The sequence below is a fragment of the Coregonus clupeaformis genome, chromosome 33 (genome assembly GCF_020615455.1).
Source record: "Coregonus clupeaformis isolate EN_2021a chromosome 33, ASM2061545v1, whole genome shotgun sequence".
In the NCBI taxonomy this organism is placed as follows: domain Eukaryota; kingdom Metazoa; phylum Chordata; class Actinopteri; order Salmoniformes; family Salmonidae; genus Coregonus; species Coregonus clupeaformis.
Window position 1 is genome coordinate 18,418,648 of NC_059224.1, and position 21,417 is coordinate 18,440,064.

The 21,417-nt window shown below is 43.9% G+C and overlaps 1 protein-coding gene across 1 annotated transcript in view; it reads left to right on the top strand.

Annotated features, from left to right (window-relative positions):
* The first annotated feature begins 37 nt into the window (after positions 1-37).
* LOC121548690 (methylmalonyl-CoA mutase, mitochondrial) overlaps positions 38-21,417 on the top strand; it is an 83,482-nt gene continuing 62,102 nt past the window's right edge. The window contains 5 exon segments of the mRNA XM_045210045.1: positions 38-205; positions 4,463-4,814; positions 4,816-4,912; positions 13,803-14,170; positions 14,429-14,811. Of these exon segments, the coding sequence (XP_045065980.1) occupies positions 4,500-4,814; positions 4,816-4,912; positions 13,803-14,170; positions 14,429-14,811 (1,163 nt within the window). The 5' untranslated portion in view covers positions 38-205; positions 4,463-4,499.

A 21,417-nucleotide genomic window follows, 5' to 3' on the forward strand; every position in this document is an offset into this window, starting at 1 on the left:
GAGTCGTCACTAGTAACCAAAGTCAAACCCCGCCTATTTCTACAATTCACTATTTAAAATGTGATTTTAAACCTAACAGCTAACTTTAAATTAAGACCAAAAAGCAAATGTTTGTGTTCATTAAATTTTTACTTTGTGGCATCTAGTGGAAACCATATTATTAGGTTGACCAACACACGCCTTTACAGCAACGCCATCACACAAGGTCAGAATTAACACTTTTAAAATAATTTAGCATGTCATTTCTGAAATGTGAGAACTAGCCCTCCTTTGTAATGTCGCAGACTGTCTTGCGGCCGATATACATTTGCACATCTGCCGATAGCGGGTGAATGCTAGCTAGCTTTCTTGCTAACTGGTGCATAACCAACATGCAACAAACCTCTCTGTGTCTGTTGTCTTCTAGCGGCTGGAATGACTATTAGCTACTTACGTGTTTTGTTTTTGCGATAGTGATGTGACAGCAGTCGTAGTAGTTGGGTCCTCAAGAAACGTTTACCGTATGGTACTCTGTGGCTGCCTTGTAACGTTATTCAACAGCTAGCTGCTTAGTCTGGGTACCAGTCTTTTTAGCTAACATTCCAATCCTTGCCACTGCTGTCATTTGCCAAAGAGACTGGCCTTTCACCAATCTCAACATTCAATATGCAGCCGGATTTACTGCGCAGTTGCTGATTGGTAGTTGTAAAAAACATTATTTTCCATGACAACGTTATGGAACATGGGGTGCACGCATATTTGGCGCAATATAGATTTAATTAAACTGACGCATTTGGAGATGTTCAACTTAAATTCATTGGTACAAAACGCAAAGCACAGGTGGTGGTAGCATAAATTCACTGTAGTAGGCGAGGCCTAATATAGCCCTTGATCATGAATCTCAGTTCCATTACATTACACATAAGAGTCATTGGACAAAGGCGTCTTTTGTATGGGGGTGTTTTGTTAGGAGCCAGCAATGCTGTCTGAACATTAACAGGCATCGCTGGTGGTACAGTTTTGGAAGCATAAGGACCTTATCTTTCATACCATATTTCCATGTTACAGCGCTTGTTTACTGAAGACAGAGTGGACTACCTGTGCTAATTAGCCATATGCGTTTCCGAACAACTCTGTGTAAACAGAAGACTAATGCCACAAACATGTTTTCACTGAAAAATACTGTTGGCTGCAACTGTGCAAACCGGTTAAAACAGTAAGTGTTTATTTTGCATTTGTGATAAAAAAAAATAAAAAATAGTGATATGAAAGTAGAGGAATTTTATGTTTCTAGAACCGTACCGCAATTGAGAATCGATTCCCGTTTAGATTGAGTTTTGGCTTCTAGAGCCAATTCACCCTTTAAACAGAACATGTAAGGTCCTTGGACTAAGGAGTAACGTTGGGCTCCTTTAGTCCAATATTGTGCTAGGCATAATATATAGGCTAGCATAGGAATGGTGGATTAATAGCCCAGCCTATGAATTAACTTCTAATTTACAAATCTCTGTCTTCATGGTTCCCTTCTTGCGCAATCCATGCGTTTCTGCTGGCATCTCATCTGGCCACTCTTTTCCTCTTATAGCTCTTGAACCAGTAGCCTAGGGCAATGTGTGTTCAAGAAGTATCAATATAGTTTGGTAACTTATTTTGAGCAATTAAAAAATATAGACCATATATTAGAGGAAATAAGCACCTTGCTGTTGCTTGCTAGATATAAAATAGGCTACAGCGTTCACAATGAATTGGCGGGATAATTTGAATGGCAAGAGCTTCTCTGGTGTGATGTGATCATGTTGGCTGGTGGTAAAAATGCAATATACGGGAATCCTCTGTTCTCCCCACGCCCAATGTTAGAATGTTTCCAATCAAATTCATGAATGAAGTTGGATCGTTTTCTTATCAGTCTAATTTGCATATATATTGTGATTGGAGTAGTAATGGCGCAGGAGGGGAGGGCTGCCGTTTTACGGGCTCCTTACCAACTGTGCTATTTTGTTAGTTTTTTTGCGTTGTTTGTAACTTTTATATTTTAACTTATTGTGTACATAATGTTGCTGCTACCGTCTCTTATGACCGAAAATAACTTTTGGACACCAGAACAGCAATTACTCACCTCGAACTGGACAAATATTTTTTTCTTTAACGAGTCCGTGGCGAAGGATATACTGCTTTCTCGGGAACGGGCCCAAATCCCCGTCATTTGCGTGAAGAAAAGACGGCGAAAAAGGGTGCGGAGGTCGGGCTGCCTTCGGAGAATTCGTAGGCGAGTGAGTAAACCTCCACTACCAGCCATTCTATTGGCCAATGTGCAATCATTGGAAAACAAAATGGATGATCTACGATCAAGAATATCCTACAAACGGGACATTAAAAACTGTAATATTTTATGTTTCACCGAGTCGTGGCTAAACGACGACACGGCTAATATAGAGCTGGTGGGATTTTCCATGCATCGGCAGGACAGAGAAGCTATGTCTGGTAAGACGAGGGGTTATTTGTCAATAGTGTGTCTATTTGTCAATAATAGCTGGTGCGTGATGTCTAATATTAAAGAAGTCTCGAGGTATTGCTCGCCTGAGGTAGAGTACCTTATGATAAGCTGTAGACCACAGTATCTACCAAGAGAGTTCTCATCTATATTATTCGTAGCTGTCTATTTACCACCGCACTCATCGAGCTGTATAAGGCCATAAGCAAACAAGAAAATGCTCATCCAGAAACTGCGCTCCTAGTGGCCAGGGACTTTAATGCAGGCAAACTTAAATCAGTTTTACCTAATTTCTACCAGTGTGTCATGTGCAACCAGAGTATAATAGCTGAAAATAGCTGTGCAGCGACGCTCCCCACCCCCAAATTTGCAAATATTTAAAAAACGTTTTTTTCTTTGTCATTATGGGTTGTTGTGTGCAGATTGATGAGAGGGTGGACATAAAAAAAAAATCAATTTTAGAATAAGGCTGTAACGTAACAATATGTGGAAAAAGTCAAGGGGTCTGAATACTTTCCGAATGCACTGTAGGTAGGTGTAAAGTGACTAGGCAACATGATAGATAATAAGCAGCAGCGTATGTGATGAGTCGAAAGCATTAGTGCAAAAGAGGGTCAATACAGATAGTCCGGGTAGCTATTTGGTTAACTATTTAGCAGTCTTATGGCTTGGGGGTAGAAGCTGTTCAGGGTCCTGACTCCTGTTGGTTCCAGACTTGGTGCATCGGTACCGCTTGCTGTGCGGTAGCAGAGAGAACAGTCTATGACTTAGGTGGCTGGAGTCTTTGACAATTTTAGGGCCTTCCTCTGACACTGCCTGGTATAGAGGTCCTGGATGGCAGGGAGCTCGGCCCCAGTGATGTACTGGGCCGTACACACTACCCTCTGTAGTGTCTTGCGGTCGAATGCCAAGAATTTGCCATACCAAGCCGTGATGCAGCCAGTCAAGATGCTCTCAATGGTGCAGCTGTAGAATTTGAGGATCTGAGGGCTCATGCCAAATCTTTTCAGGCTCCTGAGGGGGAAGAGGCATTGCCTTGCCTTCTTCACGACTGTGTTGGTGTGTGTGGACTATGTTAATTCCTTAATGATGTGGACACTGAGGAACTTTAAACCATCTGTGGATAGGGACGTGCTCGGCCCTCCATTTCGTGTAGTCCACGATCCACTCTTTTGTCTTTCCTACCACCGTTATGTCGTCAGCAAACATAATGATGGTGTTGTAGTCCTGCTGGGCCACACAGTCGTGGGTGAACAGGGAGTACAGGAGGGGACTAAGCATGCACCCCTGAGGGGCCCCGTGTTGAGGATTAGTGTGGCGGATGTGTTGTTGCCTACCCTCACCACCTGGGGGCGGCCCGTCAGGAAGTCCAAGATCCAGTTGCAGAGAGAGGTATTTAGTCTCAGGGTCCTGAGCTTAGTGTTGAGCTTGTAGTCAATGAACAGCATTCTCACATAGGTGTTCCTCATTGCCAGGTGGGCGAGGGCAGTGTGTGCAATAGAGATTGGCTACAGATGTGATTGCTACAGATGTGAGGGCATTCTTGGGCACAGGGACAATAGTGGTCTGCTTGAAACATGGACGTATTATAGACTTGGTCAAAGAAAGGTTGAAAATGTCAGTGAAGACACTTGCCATCTGGTCAGCACATGCTCTGAGTACGTGTCCTTTTAATCCGTCTGGCCCCACGGCCTTGTGAATTTTAACCTGTTTTAAGATCTTACTCACATCGGCTACGGAGTGCGAAATCACACAGTCGTCCGGAACAGCTGGTGCTCTCATGCATGGTTCAGTGTTGCTTGCCTCGAAGCGAGCATAGAAGTCATTTAGGTCATTTAGGTCGTCTGGTATGTCACTCTGACTGATGACAATTCTGTCAATTGGCGTGTTCTGCTGGTGTCTAATGCTATGACATTACTCAACAAATTAAACCAGAGTGAGTGATTTCCTCATTCTAGTATCTCTCTGGCTTTTATTTCTCTCCTTCTGTAGGTGTCTCATGGGGTACTGATCCAGGCCCAGGCCCATCATGCTGACCGTACAGAGGACATGTGCAGCTCTGGCTGTACGCCGACTCCTAGGAGCTCCCTGCTCCTTACACACACACACATACACCAACACACACTCCAGACACTTCCGTACTGCCGCGCCCTGTCAGGATGAGGTGGGCCTGCACCCGGAGTGGGCCAGTCTGGCCAAGAAACAGCTGAAGGGGAAGAACCCAGAAGACCTGATAAGGGGCACGCCAGAGGGCCTCAACATCAAACCTGTCTACACTAAAGCAGACTCTGCTACGAAGCCTGACGAGCTGCCGGGCGTCTTCCCCTACACTAGGGGGCCCTACCCCCACCATGTACACGTTCAGGCCCTGGACTATCAGGCAGTACGCTGGCTTCAGCACCGTGGAGGAGAGCAACAAGTTCTACCGGGACAACATTAAAGGTAATGCCTAGTGTGATCAAATGGGGTTATATGTTTCAAATTTTAATGCCACATGCACAGTGAAATGCCTTTCTTGCAAACTCAAAACCCAACAATGCAATAATCAATAACAATGTACTACTAGAAGAAAAAAAACATACACAATAAAGTAAGTAAGCATACTATATACAGGAAATACACTGCTCAAAAAAATAAAGGGAACACTTAAACAACACAATGTAACTCCAAGTCAATCACACTTCTGTGAACTCAAACTGTCCACTTAGGAAGCAACACTGATTGACAATACATTTCACATGCTGTTGTGCAAATGGAATAGACAACAGGTGGAAATTATAGGCAATTAGCAAGACACCCCCAATAAAGAAGTGGTTCTGCAGGTGGTGACCACAGACCACTTCTCAGTTCCTATGCTTCCTGGCTGATGTTTTGGTCACTTTTGAATGCTGGCGGTGCTTTCACTCTAGTGGTAGCATGAGACGGAGTCTACAACCCACACAAGTGGCTCAGGTAGTGCAGCTCATCCAGGATGGCACATCAATGCGAGCTGTGGCAAGAAGGTTTGCTGTGTCTGTCAGCGTAGTGTCCAGAGCATGGAGGCGCTACCAGGAGACAGGCCAGTACATCAGGAGACGTGGAGGAGGCCGTAGGAGGGCAACAACCCAGCAGCAGGACTGCTACCTCTGCCTTCGTGCAAGGAGGAGCAGGAGGAGCACTGCCAGAGCCCTGCAAAATGACCTCCAGCAGGCCACAAATGTGCATGTGTCTGCTCAAATGGTCAGAAACAGACTCCATGAGGGTGGTATGAGGGCCCGACGTCCACAGGTGGGGTTTGTGCTTACAGCCCAACACCGTGCAGGACGTTTGGCATTTGCCATAGAACACCAAGATTGGCAAATTCGCCACTGGCGCCCTGTGCTCTTCACAGATGAAAGCAGGTTCACACTGAGCACATGTGACAGACGTGACAGAGTCTGGAGACGCCGTGGAGAACGTTCTGCTGCCTGCAACATCCTCCAGCATGACCGGTTTGGCGGTGGGTCAGTCATGGTGTGGGGTGGCATTTTTTTGGGGGCCGCACAGCCCTCCATGTGCTCGCCAGAGGTAGCCTGACTGCCATTAGGTACCGAGATGAGATCCTCAGACCCCTTGTGAGACCATATGCTGGTGCGGTTGGCCCTGGGTTCCTCCTAATGCAAGACAATGCTAGACCTCATGTGGCTGGAGTGTGTCAGCAGTTCCTGCAAGAGGAAGGCATTGATGCTATGGACTGGCCCGACCGTTCCCCAGACCTGAATCCAATTGAGCACATCTGGGACATCATGTCTCGCTCCATCCACCAACGCCACGTTGCACCACAGACTGTCCAGGAGTTGGCAGATGCTTTAGTCCAGGTCTGGGAGGAGATCCCTCAGGAGACCATCCGCCACCTCATCAGGAGCATGCCCAGGCGTTGTAGGGAGGTCATACAGGCACGTGGAGGCCACACACACTACTGAGCCTCATTTTGACTTGTTTTAAGGACATTACATCAAAGTTGGATCAGCCTGTAGTGTGGTTTTCCACTTTAATTTTGAGGGTGACTCCAAATCCAGACCTCCACGGGTTGATAAATTTGATTTCCATTGATAATTTTTGTGTGATTTTGTTGTCAGCACATTCAACTATGTAAAGAAAAAAGTATTTAATAAGATTATTTCATTCATTCAGATCTAGGATGTGTTGTTTAAGTGTTCCCTTTATTTTTTAGAGCAGTGTATTTATAAAGTCAGTTGCAATACCATATTTACATGTGCAGGGATACTGGCGTGATGGAGGTAGATATGTATAGGGGTAAGGTGACTTGGCAACAGGATATAAGATAAACAGAGTTGCAGCAGCTTGTATGTGAGTGGGTGTGCGGGTGTGTAGAGTCAGTATAAATGTATTTGCATATTATGTATTAGTGAGCAAATGAGGGAGTGTTTGTGTGTGTGTTGGAGTGACAGTGAGTGTGTAGGGCCCTGTGAGTGTGCATAGAGACAGTGCAAATGCTGAAATAAAAGGTCAATAAAGATGCAAGGTAAACTCTGTTCGTGTAGCTATTTTGTTAGCTATTTATCAGTCGTATTGATTGGGGATAGAAGCTGCTCAAGAGCCTGTTGGTGTCTGATTTGATGCACCGGTACCTCTTGCCGTGTGGCAGCAGAGAAAATAGTATATGGCCTGGGTGGTTGGGGTCTTTGACGATTTTCCGGGACCTGATATAGAGGTCCTGGATGGCAGGGAGCTATTGCCATACCAAGCAGTGATGCAGCCAGTCAAAATGCTCTCAATGGTACAGCTGTATAACCTTTTCAGGCTTTGAGGGCCCATACCAAACTTTTTCAACCTTCTGAGGGGGAAGAGGCACTGTCGCGCCTTCTTCACGACTGCGTGTGTGTTTAGACCATTTTAAGTCTTTAGTGATTTGGACACCGAGGAACTTGAATCGGTCTACCTGCTCCACTGCAGCCCCGTCGATGTGGATGGGGGCGTGCTAGCCCCCATGTTTTCTGTAGTCCACGATCAGCTCATTTTCTTGCTGACGTTGAGGGAGAGGTTGTTGCTCTGGCACCACATGGTCAGGTCACTGACCTCCTCCCTTGTAGGCTGACTCATCGTCGCTGGTGATCAGGCCTACCACCGTCGTGTCGTCAGCGAACTTGATAATGATTTTGATTTTGGTGTCACAGAGGGAGGCACTCAGACCGAGAGTCCTAAGCCTGGTGACGAGCTTGGAGGGGATAATGGTGTTGAACGCTGAGCTGTAGTCAATGAACAGCATTCTCACATAGATATTCCTCTTATCTAGGTGGGTGAGGGCAGTCACAGGAAGAAAATAATCCTGCAGCAGGAGGATTTGAATAGCTGAAGAAATATTTAGAATCGCTGTCAGAGGGCAGCTGGAAGCGGTGTTTGAATACAATGCACACCGTACCTACGTTGTACCTTTATGTAGGCTATGTCTTGACATGAGTTACTTTTAATGTATGAATGTTATTTATCGAATCACCTAACTATGTTTAATTGTCACTCGATTAAATTAATCAAATCAAATCAAATCAAATTTTATTGGTCACATGCGCCGAATACAACAGGTGCAGACATTACAGTGAAATGCTTACTTACAGCCCTTAACCAACAGTGCATTTATTTTTAACAAAAAAAGTAAAAATAAAACAACAACAAAAAAAGTGTTGAGAAAAAAAGAGCAGAAGTAAAATAACAGTAGGGAGGCCATATATACAGGGGGGTACCGTTGCAGAGTCAATGTGCGGGGGCACCGGCTAGTTGAGGTAGTTGAGGTAATATGTACATGTGGGTAGAGCCAAAGTGACAATTAACTCATGTAACAATTAACTCATTAGGAATTTGGGGCACCACGGAAGAAGTTGTTTAACGAGTTACCATCTCCCGAATTAAACTCTTAGAAGATATGTATGTTATATATCGATAACAGTCACTTATTAAATAATTACCTCTTATCACTCTCATTCTGAACGTTGCATAATCCTTGAACCTGCAAAAACCCTAACCTTATTGATGAATCAGCAATACACAAATTGTCTTAATTATTTATTTACTAACTAACTAAATAATAACACAATACAAACACACATAGGTTATTGATTACAAATGTAATACAATGAAAATAGGTCCCTAGTGGACTGGACTAACATTAGCATGAATGGTTGGGTAGTGGAGGGGTCAGAATGGAAGGGAGAGAGAGATTCAAACTATCGTGGTTACTTTGGAGACTATGCTTACAGTAATCATAATACTTATACACCCTAATAACGCTCATTTGAATTAGAAATGCAACATGTATTTACGTGTAGCTGTCCTCGATAGTTGAGTTGATGACGTAGGACTCTGGTTTGCCCACCAGAGATCCCAATGTCCATGGTAGAGTTTCTGGTTGTAGTGCTGGTTAGAATGGACACTTCAGATGTTGTCTGAGAGGGATTGTCCTCTCCTCTCGTGTCTTTAGTGAAAGTCCTCTAGACGACTGTACATGCCAGCTGAAGACTGAAATGATAAGGTCTAGTGCATTGTCTTCTTCACCTCGTGGAGAGGTTGAGAGTTTCAGAGTTTCTCCATTTCAAACGTGTGGACTAACGTCTCACGTTTTCTGGTCTTTCTAGTCTAACCATTTTGTAACTTGTAGCTTCAGCTTCATGCTTCTTGGTCTTGTAGAGTGTCAACCATTTTAAGCCATGGGGCTTACTGGTCTGGTAGAAATTCAACCATTTGCAACACTTGGCTCACGCTTCACGTCTGCTGGTCTTCCTTTGGTAATTGAGTTGTAGTTTTAAACCATTTTGCAACGTTTAGCTCACGCTTCACGTCTGCTGGTCCCAAGGTTGATTTGTTTTTCAAGGCTTTTTATGCACTCGGGGTAAAAGGGGCGTTCCATCATGTTTACACGATCTCTGATGTCACTCGGGGCGTGGCTAGTCACTGTGCATAGTTTATATGAAAAACGATTCTCATTAGAAGACTAAAATCACATTCCTATCTTCACCAAAATACTCTCATACTTAATCATATATTTTATACAACATTTAGATGTAAACTTGATAGATAGAATATGTACACTTTCCGAGTTAGTTATTACTTGATACCAACCTTAATGACATCACAAAATAATAAACAATATGACATGATTATTCTTTAGATCCCCACTGACCATTTCCGACATTCTTTTAAGTAGGAATATTGTTTCATTATCCACTTTTGGATGTTGGAGTCTTGGCGGGAAGACTTCCTTTGTCTCACAGGGAAATTATTTCTTCCCATACTAGAGACCAAAAGGAGTCCTTTTCTGCAAACTATTTATTACCGGCTGTTAAGTCATAAAACTGGCCCCCAGGAAAGGGGGTGTTCAAACCTTTGCCTAGCAGGAATGTTTGATCCTCAACCCATGAGGGCAAGTCATGACAGCTATGTGCTGGCTACAACGCGTCTCGTGTAAATTATTATGTGGATTATAATAAATTGACATTTTTGTAGGGGTTAATGCAGTATTCGTTAGGGAAAATCAGTTTTTTTAAAATCAATTGTTTGATTATATGTTGCAGGCAAGCAATAGGCAGAATAAATGATTGGCTTCCTCAGTGTCTGTGTGGTCCAGCGGTTACAGCCACTGACCCCGGCACACATATGCCAGAGTCTGCATGGATAGAATCTGGCCCACTGCCCTTTGACTCATGGATGAGCGTTTGTTTTTGACACATTAATTCCGCGTGGTTACAGGGTTAAAATATAAACAACTCAAAGGTTAACAGTTTACGTATTAATTCCGAGTGGTTAAGGTTGGGGCTATGGTTTGGGGAAGGATTAAAACTAAATAATTAAAAACGACGCGCCTGTGTATCATCAGTATACATAGTATTCTTAGTGCTTGCTAAAGCATTGTGAACTGCCATAGCGCAGTGGTCTAAGCAGCGCGTTTCGGCTCCGAGCCTCATCAGTTCGTGCCCAGTGCTGGGTGATATAGTGACCAGCCTAAGGCTACAAAAGGAAGCACAGCCGCGAGCTGCCCAGTGACACAAGCCTACCAGACGAGCTAAATCACTTCTATGCTCACTTCGAGGCAAGCAACACTGAAGCATGCATGAGAGCACCAGCTGTTCCGGATGATTGTGTGATCACGCTCTCCGTAGCCGACGTGAGTAAGACTTTTAAGCAGGTCAACATTCACAAGGCCGCAGGGCCAGATGGATTACCAGGACGTGTACTCCGAGCATGTGCTGACCAACTGGCAAGTGTCTTCACTGACATTTTCAACCTGTCCCTGACCCAATCTGTAATACCTACATGTTTCAAGCAGACCACCATAGTCCCTGTGCCCAAGAACACCAAGGTAACCTGCCTAAATGACTACCGACCCGTAGCACTCGCGTCTGTAGCCATGAAGTGCTTTGAAAGGCTGGTCATGACTCATATCATCCCAGAAACCCTAGACCCACTCCATTTTGCATACCGCCCCAACAGATCCACAGATGATGCAATCTCTATTGCACTCCACACTGCCCTTTCCCGCCTGGACAAGAGGAATACCTACGTGAGAATGCTGTTCATTGACTACAGCGCAGCGTTCAACACCATAGTGCCCTCAAAGCTCATCACTAAGCTAAGGATCCTGGGACTAAACACCTCCCTCTGCAACTGGATCCTGGACTTCCTGACGGGCGCCCCCAGGTGGTAAGGGTAGGTAACAACATGCCACGCTGATCCTCAACACGGGGGCCCCTCAGGGGTGCGTGCTCAGTCCCCTCCTGTACTCCCTGTTCACCCATGACTGCATGGCCAGGCACGACTCCAACACCATCATTAAGTTTGCTGACGACACAACAGTGGTAGGCCTGATCACCGACAACGATGAGACAGCCTATAGGGAGGAGGTCCGAGACCTGGCCGTGTGGTGCCAGGATAACAACCTCTCCCTCAACGTGATCAAGACAAAGGAGATGATTGTGGACTACAGGAAAAAAAAGAGGACTGGGCACGACCCCATTCTCATCGACGGGGCTGTAGTGGAACAGGTTGAGGGCTTCAAGTTCCTTGGTGTCCACATCACCAACGAACTATCATGGTCCAAACACACCAAGACAGTCGTGAAGAGGGCACAACAAAGCCTATTCCCCCTCAGGAGACTGAAAAGATTTGGCATGGGTCCTCAGATCCTCAAAAAGTTCTACAGCTGCACCATCGAGAGCATCCTGACTGGTTGCATCACTGCCTGGTATGGCAACTGCTCGGCCTCCGACCGCAAGGCACTACAGAGCTTCCTGCCATCCAGGACCTCTATACCAGGCGGTGTCAGAGGAAGGCCCTCAAAATTGTCAAAGACTCCAGCCACCCTAGTCATAGACTGTTCTCTCTGCTACTGCACGGCAAGCAGTACCGGAGCGCCAAGTCTAGGTCCAAAAGGCTTTTCAACAGCTTCTACCCCCAAGCCATAAGACTCTTGAACAGCTAATCATTGCTACCCGGACTATTTGCACTGCCCCCCTCCACCCCCACCCCCCTCTTTTACGCTGCTGCTACTCTATTATTTATGCATAGTCACTTTAACTCTACCCACATGTACATATTACCTCAATTACCTCGACTAGCCGGTGCCCCCGCACATTGACTCTGCACCGGTATATAGCCTCCCTACTGTTATTTTATCTTACTGCTGCTCTTTAGTTATTTGCTTTCATTTTTTTTACTTAACACTTAAAAAAAAAAAAAAAAAAAAATTAAATGCATTGTTGGTTAAGGGCTTGAAAGTAAGCATTTCACTGTAATGTCTACACCTGTTGTATTCAGCGCATGTGGCAAATAACATTTGATTTGATTTGATTAGTCCCACAAGTAAATTTCATTTATTTCAATGTTTTGAAGAAGTAAAACGAATAGTGATAATTTACACATCAAAGTGTCTCAGCTCAATGGAATAGTCTTTGGATAGGCTCAAAAACTTCTTGACTGCTTTACGAAATGAAATATTACAGCCACACAATACAGGCTTTCAATCCACACCAAAGACCAGAACTATATTGACAAATTATACAACTGATGGCCTCAATCAGCTCATCAACTCAGCCATGAAAACACAGTAGCCTATTATGGGTTTTCACACCTTTCATTATGTGACAATGGATAGGCTAACGGGTAGCCTACAGAATGTAGCCTATTGGAATATAATCAAATAACAAGGGGCCTATTACAACCATCGATGGCACTAGATTATCACCAGCTGATGCCTCGTTAAACCATCAATACGCACTAAATTCACCCGCACATTTGATCTCAATTGCAACCATTATTGGTCACTTCATTACCGCTCCCTAAAAGATGATGTCGGTGTTACCTTAGTCCTGCTTGCAACCAAAGTCTTTCAAGATACAGTATGTTCGCCCTCTGGTTGGTATTGTAATTGGAACAACGTAGTCCTTTTTGAACAGACTAAGGGCGATTTATCTATTTGACAAGCATTCCGTACAATAGAAGAAAAGTATTTAATTGTTTACCACTGCAAATCTACTGTGGCAATTTACCCGACACTTTGTATGAATGGAAACTGTTGGTGTAGCCAAGGGGTGTCAAACTCATTCCACGGAGGGCCTAGTGCCTGCTGGTTTTAGTTTTTTCCTTTCAATTAAGACCTAGGCAACCAGGTGAGGGGAGTTCCTTACTAATCAGTGACCTTAATTATCAATCAAGTCCAAGGGCGGAGCGACAACCCGCAGACACTCGGCCCTCCGTGGAATGAGTTTGACACGTGGTGTAGCCTATTGTTATTATTCTATTAGTTTCCTATTTATGTTATCCAAAAGTGTCTGGTATGGTCATTTCTTATCAAGATTGGGGGTAAAATATCCCTGGACTGTCCATATTTGAAATGTGTAAATAAATCAAGTCAATCAGGGAAATTGAGTTATTTGTGTCAGAAGGGCGTGGGCCGGAATCGATCCCACGCTGACACAGTAGGCCTATATGTGCACGCTGAAAGCAGCGGCCCTAACCGCATGCCACAATTAAATTACAATTTGACCTTAGGAGACACTTGACACTGGAGACAAATATATATCTTGTGTTATTAAGCTATTTAAAATGACGGTTGTTGATGTGTATGGCTGCATTTCAGATACATTTGAATGTTGCAGTAATAGGCCCCTGCATGGAGAGAAAGAGAACGCTCCTTTTCAGGGACTCATGAGGCTCATTTGAATTTGATTGGGGGGGAGAACGCTTTATTGTTTCAACTACTGATTACTGCATTAAGTGCATATTTTTAAGTGCTTATTTTTGGTTGAGACAGTCACCTCTCCCATTGCAAAACATGTAACCTCTCTATCTCTCTTTCTCTCTCTAGCGGGTCAGCAGGGTCTCTCGGTGGCCTTCGACCTCCCGACTCACCGAGGTTACGACTCCGACAACCCCCGCGTCCACGGCGATGTCGGAATGGCGGGGGTCGCCATAGATACCGTGGAGGACACCAAGATGCTGTTCGACGTCATCCCGCTGGAGAAGATGTCGGTTTCCATGACGATGAACGGGGCAGTGATCCCGGTGCTGGCCATGTTCATCGTTACGGGGTAGGAGCAGGGTGTGCCCAAGGAGAAGCTGACAGGAACCATCCAGAATGACATCCTGAAGGAGTTCATGGTGCGCAACACCTATATCTTCCCCCCGGAACCTTCCATGCACGCCATTGCCGATATCTTTGCCTACACATCCAAGGTAAGGACATTACAGCTACAACAGGGTAAAGCGTCCTCTGTACCTCATTGCTTCGTGAATACAGTAAAGGTCCTATTTCTTCTTATTTCCATGGAAATAATGTCTGACTTGAGATACAGGCATGTAACTCAAACACAGGAGGGCCATGTTGAAATGCACTGTTTCCCTATCATGATTGATTGATTATTGTTATCATGATTGATTGATTATTGTTATGATTGATTGATTGGTTGACTGACTGGTTGTTTCCCCTGGTAGCACATGCCCAAGTTCAACTCCATCTCCATCAGTGGGTACCATCTTCAGGAGGCAGGCGCGGACGCCATCTTGGAAATGGCCTACACCATCGCCAATGGCCTGGAGTACTGCCGTACTGGGCTGAAAGCTGGCCTCACTATCGACGAGTTCAACACACACAGTGAGATCATACATGTGTGTTGTCCCAGGGACCTCATTCCTGCATGGCGCCTAAGAGCTATCTATGGGTTTTTCTGGAGTGGTTTTCTATGTGATTTCCCTGTGTCATTCCCAGTGTCTCAGAACAGTGAATATCCTGTCACACAGACTGAGGTATCTTTTCAACTAAACAGTTATTCTCAGACAGTCCTCCCTGACTTGCTGCTTCATGTCATGTTTTTGATGTAGAGCCATGTGATTGACAACGAGGTCAGAGGACATACCCTCTAAATGACTCCTTAGGGTGAATGACTTACTGCTGATTGAAGTGTTGTTGTTGAAAGGAAGTTTTTTAAAGTTGCTGTGAATTGACTGTCCTTTCATTTAGCCATGACTTTTAGCCAGCCTGTGTTTGGTCCAGGGCAATTCCACAGCACCCTGAGCGGGCTCAGATGCAACCAGAGACATCCTCCCCCGACAGTTTCTTTCCCCCTCTCCTCAGGACCTGAAAGAAAGAAACACCGCTCAGGCAATCAAAAACCAATTTAAAAAACAATGATTGCAAAGTTTAAAAAACCATACAACTCTATGCACAAGGACTACTTTTAACAATTTCCACTGAACATTTTACAAAAACATTGCATCTGCACTGTTCTTCAAGTAAATTAATTTTTGTAAAGTTTTCAGTGAACATTTTAAAATGTCGTCCTTGTGCATAGAGTTGTATGGTTTGTTTAACTTTGCAATCATTGGTTTTTGTTTGGCATACATTTTAATGTGAAAAATCGGAGTCTCGCCATCATTCTGTCACCGTGGAATTGCCCTCCATCGTTCATTTAGTCCATCATCTGACATCTACAATAATGCAGGTCCCTTCAAGCATCACTCAATTTGTCAAACTCTATTTCTCAAGTAATGCTTGTAATCCACCATACCTGACAGTTACATAGACAGTCACAGAGGTAGGGGACTGTAGTTAGTCCACCCACGCACCCATCCACACATACAACACTCTGCTCCACACATTAGCTGTCTATTCATTCCTATTGGGAGTTTTAATGATTCCGCTTGGCTTATTGATTTGTTGCATCTTTGTGTTTTTATAAACACCCTGGCCTCCTAGTATGTCCTTTCTCTCTGCAATCAATGTGAACATGTGTATGATAATATATCACGTGTGGATAGAATAGTAGAATAATAAACTTAAATATCCCATAGGGAAATTTGCTTTGCAACAAACCACATGCATACTTGGAATACATAGTATGAAATCAAATCAAACTTTATTTGTCACATGCGCCGAATACAACAGGTGCAGACCTTACCGTGAAATGCTTACTTACAAGCCCTTAAAATAAAAAATCAAATATTAAGATGGGCAGTCTGAGATATGGCTTTTTCTTTGCAACTCTGCCTAGAAGGTCAGCATCCCGGAGTCGCCTCTTCACTGTTGACGTTGAGACTGGTGTTTTGCGGGTACTATTTAATGAAGCTGCCAGTTGAGGACCTGTGAGGCGCCTGTTTCTCAAACTAGACACTCTAATGTAGTCGAAGTTGAATCTTTGCAATGCGTATTTCAGTCAGCATGCACTGTTTGAATGAACATGTCTAAAGGCTTTCCCCAAAAACCTTCCCAATTGAATGTTTCCCGGGCCATTATTATTATCATTCAGGCCAGTAGCTTTCAGTTGGCACTGGCAAATTTACCTGAATGTCAAACCCTGCAAGGGCATGCTAATTTAAAAGCCTGGTTCTGTATGGAATGCAGGTACATTATGGGGCACAGGTCAGGTCATTATTATCAGAAGAAATTGGTGAGTTGTACAGTGGGGAGAACAAGTATTTGATACACTGCCGATTTTGCAGGTTTTCCTACTTACAAAGCATGTAGAGGTCTGTAATTTTTATCATAGGTACACTTCAACTGTGAGAGACGGAATCTAAAACAAAAATCCAGAAAATCACATTGTATGATTTTTAAGTAATTAACTTGCATTTTATTGCATGACATAAGTATTTGATCACCTACCAACCATTAAGAATTCCGGCTCTCACAGACCTTAGTTTTTCTTTAAGAAGCCCTCCTGTTCTCCACTCATTACCTGTATTAACTGCACCTGTTTGAACTCGTTACCTGTATAAAAGACACCTGTCCACACACTCAATCAAACAGACTCCAACCTCTCCACAATGGCCAAGACCAGAGAGCTGTGTAAGGACATCAGGGATAAAATTGTAGACCTGCACAAGGCTGGGATGGGCTACAGGACAATAGGCAAGCAGCTTGGTGAGAAGGCAACAACTGTTGGCGCAATTATTAGAAAATGGAAGAAGTTCAAGATGACGGTCAATCACCCTCGGTCTGGGGCTCCATGCAAGATCTCACCTCGTGGGGCATCAATGATCATGAGGAAGGTGAGGGATCAGCCCAGAACTACACGGCAGGTCCTGGTCAATGACCTGAAGAGAGCTGGGACCACAGTCTCAAAGAAAACCATTAGTAACACACTACGCCGTCATGGATTAAAATCCTGGAGCGCACGCAAGGTCCCCCTGCTCAAGCCAGCGCATGTCCAGGCCCGTCTGAAGTTTGCCAATGACCATCTGGATGATCCAGAGGAGGAATGGGAGAAGGTCATGTGGTCTGATGAGACAAAAATAGAGCTTTTTGGTCTAAACTCCACTCGCCGTGTTTGGAGGAAGAAGAAGGATGAGTACAACCCCAAGAACACCATCCCAACCGTGAAGCATGGAGGTGGAAACATCATTCTTTGGGGATGCTTTTCTTCAAAGGGGACAGGACGACTGCACCGTATTGAGGGGAGGATGGATGGGGCCATGTATCGCGAGATCTTGGCCAACAACCTCCTTCCCTCAGTAAGAGCATTGAAGATGGGTCGTGGCTGGGTCTTCCAGCATGACAACGACCCGAAACACACAGCCAGGGCAACTAAGGAATGGCTCCGTAAGAAGTATCTCAAGGTCCTGGAGTGGCCTAGCCAGTCTCCAGACCTGAACCCAATAGAAAATCTTTGGAGGGAGCTGAAAGTCCGTATTGCCCAGCGACAGCCCTGAAACCTGAAGGATCTGGAGAAGGTCTGTGTATGGAGGAGTGGGCCAAAATCCGTACTGCAGTGTGTGCAAACCTGGTCAAGACCTACAGGAAACGTATGATCTCTGTAATTGCAAACAAAGGTTTCTGTACCAAATATTAAGTTCTGCTTTTCTGATGTATCAAATCCTTATGTCATGCAATAAAATGCAAATTAATTACTTAAAAATCATACAATGTGATTTTCTGGATTTTTGTTTTAGATTCCGTCTCTCACAGGTGAAGTGTACCTATGATAAAAATTACAGACCTCTACATGCTTTGTAAGTAGGAAAACCTGCAAAATTGGCAGTGTATCAAATACTTGTTCTCCCCACTGTATATACTGTATATAGACATTACCTACAGCAGGGGTCCCTAATTACATTCAGCCGTGGGCAGATTTGTCCTTGAGCGGATGGTCGGGGGGCCAGAACATAGTTATAAATAATTTGTATCCCAAGAATCCCAAACAGATATAGTATTTGACAAAAACAGAATCATTTCAAACCTTGATTACATTGGGATACGATCACATTTGCCTCTATTTATGCGTGGAAATACTTCAACAGATTTCATAAATTAAAATCACTGAGCTAATTTCCTGGTGATTTTAGTCTTTTATGTCCAAGAACGAAAATGTTATTTATACACTACCATTCAAAAGTTTGGGGTCACTTACATATTTCCTTGTTTTCCATGAAAACATACATGAAATGAGTTTGAATAGGAAATATGGCAAATGAATAGGAATGTAGTCATTGACAAGGTTAGAAATAATGATTTTTAATTGAAATAATAATTGTGTCCTTCAGACTTTGCTTTCGTCAAATAATCCTCCATTTGCAGCAATTACAGCCTTGCAGACCTTTTGGCATTTTAGTTGTCAATTTGTTGAGGTAATCTGAAGAGATTTCACCCCATGCTTCCTGAAGCACCTCTCACAAGTTGGATTGGCTTGATGGGCACTTCTTACGTACCATACGGTCAAGCTGCTCCCACAACAGCTCAATAGGGTTGAGATCCGGTGACTGTGCTGGCCACTCCATTATAGACAGTATACCAGTTGACTGCTTCTTCCCTAAATAGCTTTTGCATAGTTTGGAGCTGTGCTTTGGGTCATTGTCCTGTTGTAGGAGGAAATTGGCTCCAATCAAGCGCCGTCCACAGGGTATGGCATGGCGTTGCAAAATGGAGTGATAGCCTTCCTTCTTCAAGATCCCTTTTACCCTGTACAAATCTCCCACTTTACCACCACCAAAGCACCCCCAGACCATCACATTGCCTCCACCATGCTTGACAGATGACAGGAGTCGCCTCTTCACTGTTGATGTTGAGACTGGTGTTCTGCGTGTACTATTTAATGAAGCTGCCAGTTGAGGACCTGTGAGGCGTCTGTTTCTCAAACTAGACACTCTAATGTATTTGTCCTCTTGCTCAGTTGTGCACCGGGGCCTCCCACTCCTCTTTCTATTCTGGTTAGAGCCAGTTTGCGCTGTTCTGTGAAGGGAGTAGTACACAGCATTGTACGAGATTTTCAGTTTCTAGGCAATTTCTCGCATGGAATAGCCTTCATTTCTCAGAACAAGAATAGACTGACGAGTTTCAGAAGAAAGTTATTTGTTTCTGGCCATTTTGATCCTGTAATCAAACCCACAATGGCTGATGCTCCAGATACTCAACTAGTCTCAAGAAGGCCAGTTTTATTGCTTCTTTAATCAGCACAACAGTTTTCAGCTGTGCTAACATAATTGCAAAAGGGTTTTCTAATGATCAATTAGCCTTTAAAAATGATCAACTTGGATTAACAAACACAACGTGCCATTGGAACACAGGACTGATGGTTGCTGATAATGGGCCGCTGTACGTCTATGTAGATATTCCATTAAAAATCAGCCGTTTCCAGCTACAATAGCCATTTACAACATTAACAATGTCTACACTGTATTTCTGATCAATTTGATGTTATTTTAATGGACAAAACAATTGCTTTTCTTTCGAAAACAAGGACATTTCTAAGTGACCCCAAACTTTTGAATGGTAGTGTGTATATGTGTGTGTGTGTGTGTGTGTGTGTATGTATGTATATATATATATATATATATATATATATATATATATATATATATATATATATATATACATACATACATACATACATACATACATACATACATACATACATACATACATACATACATACATACATACATACATACATACATACATACAGTGGGGAGAACAAGTATTTGATACACTGCCGATTTTGCAGGTTTTCCTACTTACAAAGCATGTAGAGGTCTGTAATTTTTATCATAGGTACACTTCAACTGTGAGAGACGGAATCTAAAACAAAAATCCAGAAAATCACATTGTATGATTTTTAAGTAATTAATTTGCATTTTATTGCATGACAAGTATTTGATACATCAGAAAAGCAGAACTTAATATTTGGTACAGAAACCTTTGTTTGCAATTACAGAGATCATATGTTTCCTGTAGGTCTTGACCAGGTTTGCACACACTGCAGCAGGGATTTTGGCCCACTCCTCCATACAGACCTTCTCCAGATCCTTCAGGTTTTGGGGCTATCGCTGGGCAATACGGACTTTCAGCTCCCTCCAGAGATTTTCTATTGGGTTCAGGTCTGGACACTGGCTAGGCCACTCCAGGACCTTGAGATGCTTCTTACGGAGCCACTCCTTAGTTTCCCTGGCTGTGTGTTTCGGGTCGTTGTCATGCTGGAAGACCCAGCCACGACCCATCTTCAATGCTCTTACCGAGGGAAGGAGGTTGTTGGCCAAGATCTCGCGATACATGGCCCCATCCATCCTCCCCTCAATACGGTGCAGTCGTCCTGTCCCCTTTGCAGAAAAGCATCCCCAAAGAATGATGTTTGCACCTCCATGCTTCACGGTTGGGATGGTGTTCTTGGGGTTGTACTCATCCTTCTTCTTCCTCCAAACACGGCGAGTGGAGTTTAGACCAATTCCTCCTCTGGATCATCCAGATGGTCATTGGCAAACTTCAGATGGGCCTGGACATGCGCTGGCTTGAGCAGGGGGACCTTGCGTGCGCTGCAGGATTTTAATCCATGACGGCGTAGTGTGTTACTAATGGTTTTCTTTGAGACTGTGGTCCCAGCTCTCTTCAGGTCATTGACCAGGTCCTGCCGTGTAGTTCTGGGCTGATCCCTCACCTTCCTCATGATCATTGATTCCCCATGAGGTGAGATCAAGCATGGAGCACCAGCCCGAGGTTGATTGACCGTCATCTTGAACTTCTTCCATTTTCTAATAATTGCGCCAACAGTTGTTGCCTTCTCACCAAGCTGCTTGCCTATTGTCCTGTAGCCCATCCCAGCCTTGTGCAGGTCTACAATTTTATCCCTGATGTCCTTACACAGCTCTCTGGTCTTGGCCATTGTGGAGAGGTTGGAGTCTGTTTGATTGAGTGTGTGGACAGGTGTCTTTTATACAGGTAACGAGTTCAAACAGGTGCAGTTAATACAGGTAATGAGTGGAGAACAGGATGGCTTAAAGAAAAACTAACAGGTCTGTGAGAGCCGGAATTCTTACTGGTTGGTAGGTGATCAAATACTTATGTCATGCAATAAAATGCAAATTAATTACTTAAAAATCATACAATGTGATTTTCTGGATCTTTGTTTTAGATTCCGTCTCTCACAGTTGATGTGTACCTATGATAAAAAATTACAGACCTCTACATGCTTTGTAAGTAGGAAAACCTGCAAAATCGG